Source organism: Bison bison, unplaced genomic scaffold (genome assembly GCF_000754665.1).
Source record: "Bison bison bison isolate TAMUID 2011002044 unplaced genomic scaffold, Bison_UMD1.0 scf7180017864482, whole genome shotgun sequence".
Taxonomy (NCBI): Eukaryota; Metazoa; Chordata; class Mammalia; order Artiodactyla; family Bovidae; genus Bison; species Bison bison.
Genome location: NW_011495042.1, coordinates 7,337,417 through 7,339,143, shown reverse-complemented (window position 1 = coordinate 7,339,143; position 1,727 = coordinate 7,337,417). Strand labels below are relative to the sequence as shown.

Here is a 1,727-nt window from a genome sequence, read left to right as displayed (position 1 = left end):
GTCGTCCGGGGCGGGGGCCCGGGCCCGTAGCCGCAGGTCCGATTCGCCGCTGGACGGCCGGCACCCAGCCTGTGCCGCAGGCAGCGGCGGCGACAGCTCGTCCTCGTCGATGTACAGGGTGACGTCGCTGTACGAGGCGGTCATCTCGTCCAGCCGGCGCTGCTCGGCCGCGCCGTGCAGGCCTGACGAGGGCTCGGCGGCAGGCGTGGGCGCCCCCTCACGGCGTGCAGGCTGCGGCAGTTCAGCGCGTCATCAATGGACTCGGCCAGCGACTTCACCTGCCGCGAGAAGGCGTCTTCCAGCTCCGTGATGGCGTCAGCAAAGTCGCTGGCGGGTGCAGGGGCCTGCAGGGCGGGCGGGGGCGGCGGGCCCAGGTCCCCGCACTCGGCCGGCCCCAGGGAGCCCAGCGGGGAGTCCCCATCGGTCACTGAGACCTGCTTGCCCTCGAAGAAGGAGCTGTGTGCCTTCTCAGGCCCCTCGAAGGACAGCTGCACCCGCATGTTGGACAGCACGATGCGGCGGGACAGGCGCTTCTCAGACATGGAGCTGCGCAGCCGCTCGAAGTTCTTGTTCATCTGGTACTGGCGGAAGGCTGTCTGGATGGTGCGGGCCGCATGCCGGGTCACGAGGCGGCCCCCATACTTCCGTTCTAGCATCTCCACCTGCGGGTGATGGAGAGGAGTGTGAGGATGGCCCGGCCTGGCCTGGAGGGCAGACCGTGCCCACAGGGCTCCCAGACCCAGGAACCCGCCGGGCGCCGTGCCCACAGGCTCCTAGACCCAGGAACCCGCCGGGGGCTGTGCCCACAGGCTCCTAGACCCAGGAACCCGCCGGGGGCTGTGCCCACAGGCTCCTAGACCCAGGAACCTGCCGGGGGCTGTGCCACAGGCTCCTAGACCCAGGGAGGCAGAGGAGCGGTGAGCTGTGGTTACAGCGGGCGCTCCCTGCAGGACTCCTCAGAGCCTTTCAAGGGAGGTGGTTTCCCAGACTTCTCTGTCCGCAGCAGCCTTTGCCCTGGGCACCGGGGCCGTGCAGTTTAATGAAACTTGGAGCTGCTGCAGGAGGTTGCAGGCCGCCCCTCGGGAGACAAGGAGACTGTGGCGGGGGCAGGCTAAGAGACCAGCGCGAGACCCGCGTCGGCCCTGAGCACTGAGCACTGGCCGCGGGCCTGGGCCCTCATCCGCAGACTGACTCTGAGAAGCCTGGACCCGTGGCCCCTCGGGCCTGTCAGACCGGCCTCACGGGCCAGCGGCGGGCACAGGTGAGACAGACCCTCAGCACGGGGCGGAGGTGTTGGACACTCCACTGCACTCCTGGGAGAGTGGACAGCTTGTGGGGACCCCACACCCACTCCTGTACAGATGGGGAAACTGAGCCTCAGAGAAGAGACCCAACACACCCCTGCAGGCCTCCAGACCCCAGGGCGCCCTCCGGGAGGCTGATGGCGGGCCCACGCCATAGGTGGGCAGGGCGGTGGGACTCTACCGCGAGGTGTGTGCGCCTCCGGAGCCTGCCAGCCCCAGGCCTGAGAACGGTCCCGAGGGCCGCTCCCCATGCCTCGCTCTGGGGTGAGGCTGGAGCCCACTTTACAAAAGCAAACAAGACCCAGGATGAGGAGTGGGCTGGCCCACCGAGCCCCTGCCGTGGCGCTGCGCCCTCGAGAGGCGAGGTCTGTGCAGAGTAGACGGAGCCCCAGCTCAGGGCACAAAGCCAGGCAGATGCCGAGG

General features: G+C 69.0%; 1 protein-coding gene across 1 annotated transcript in view; it reads right to left on the bottom strand.

Annotated features, from left to right (window-relative positions):
• IQSEC1 (IQ motif and Sec7 domain 1) overlaps positions 1 to 1,727 on the bottom strand; it is a 51,862-nt gene that overhangs the window by 24,752 nt on the left and 25,383 nt on the right. The window contains 4 exon segments of the mRNA XM_010862530.1: positions 4 to 219; positions 222 to 704; positions 1,243 to 1,313; positions 1,400 to 1,481. Coding sequence (XP_010860832.1) covers positions 4 to 219; positions 222 to 704; positions 1,243 to 1,313; positions 1,400 to 1,481 — 852 coding nt within the window.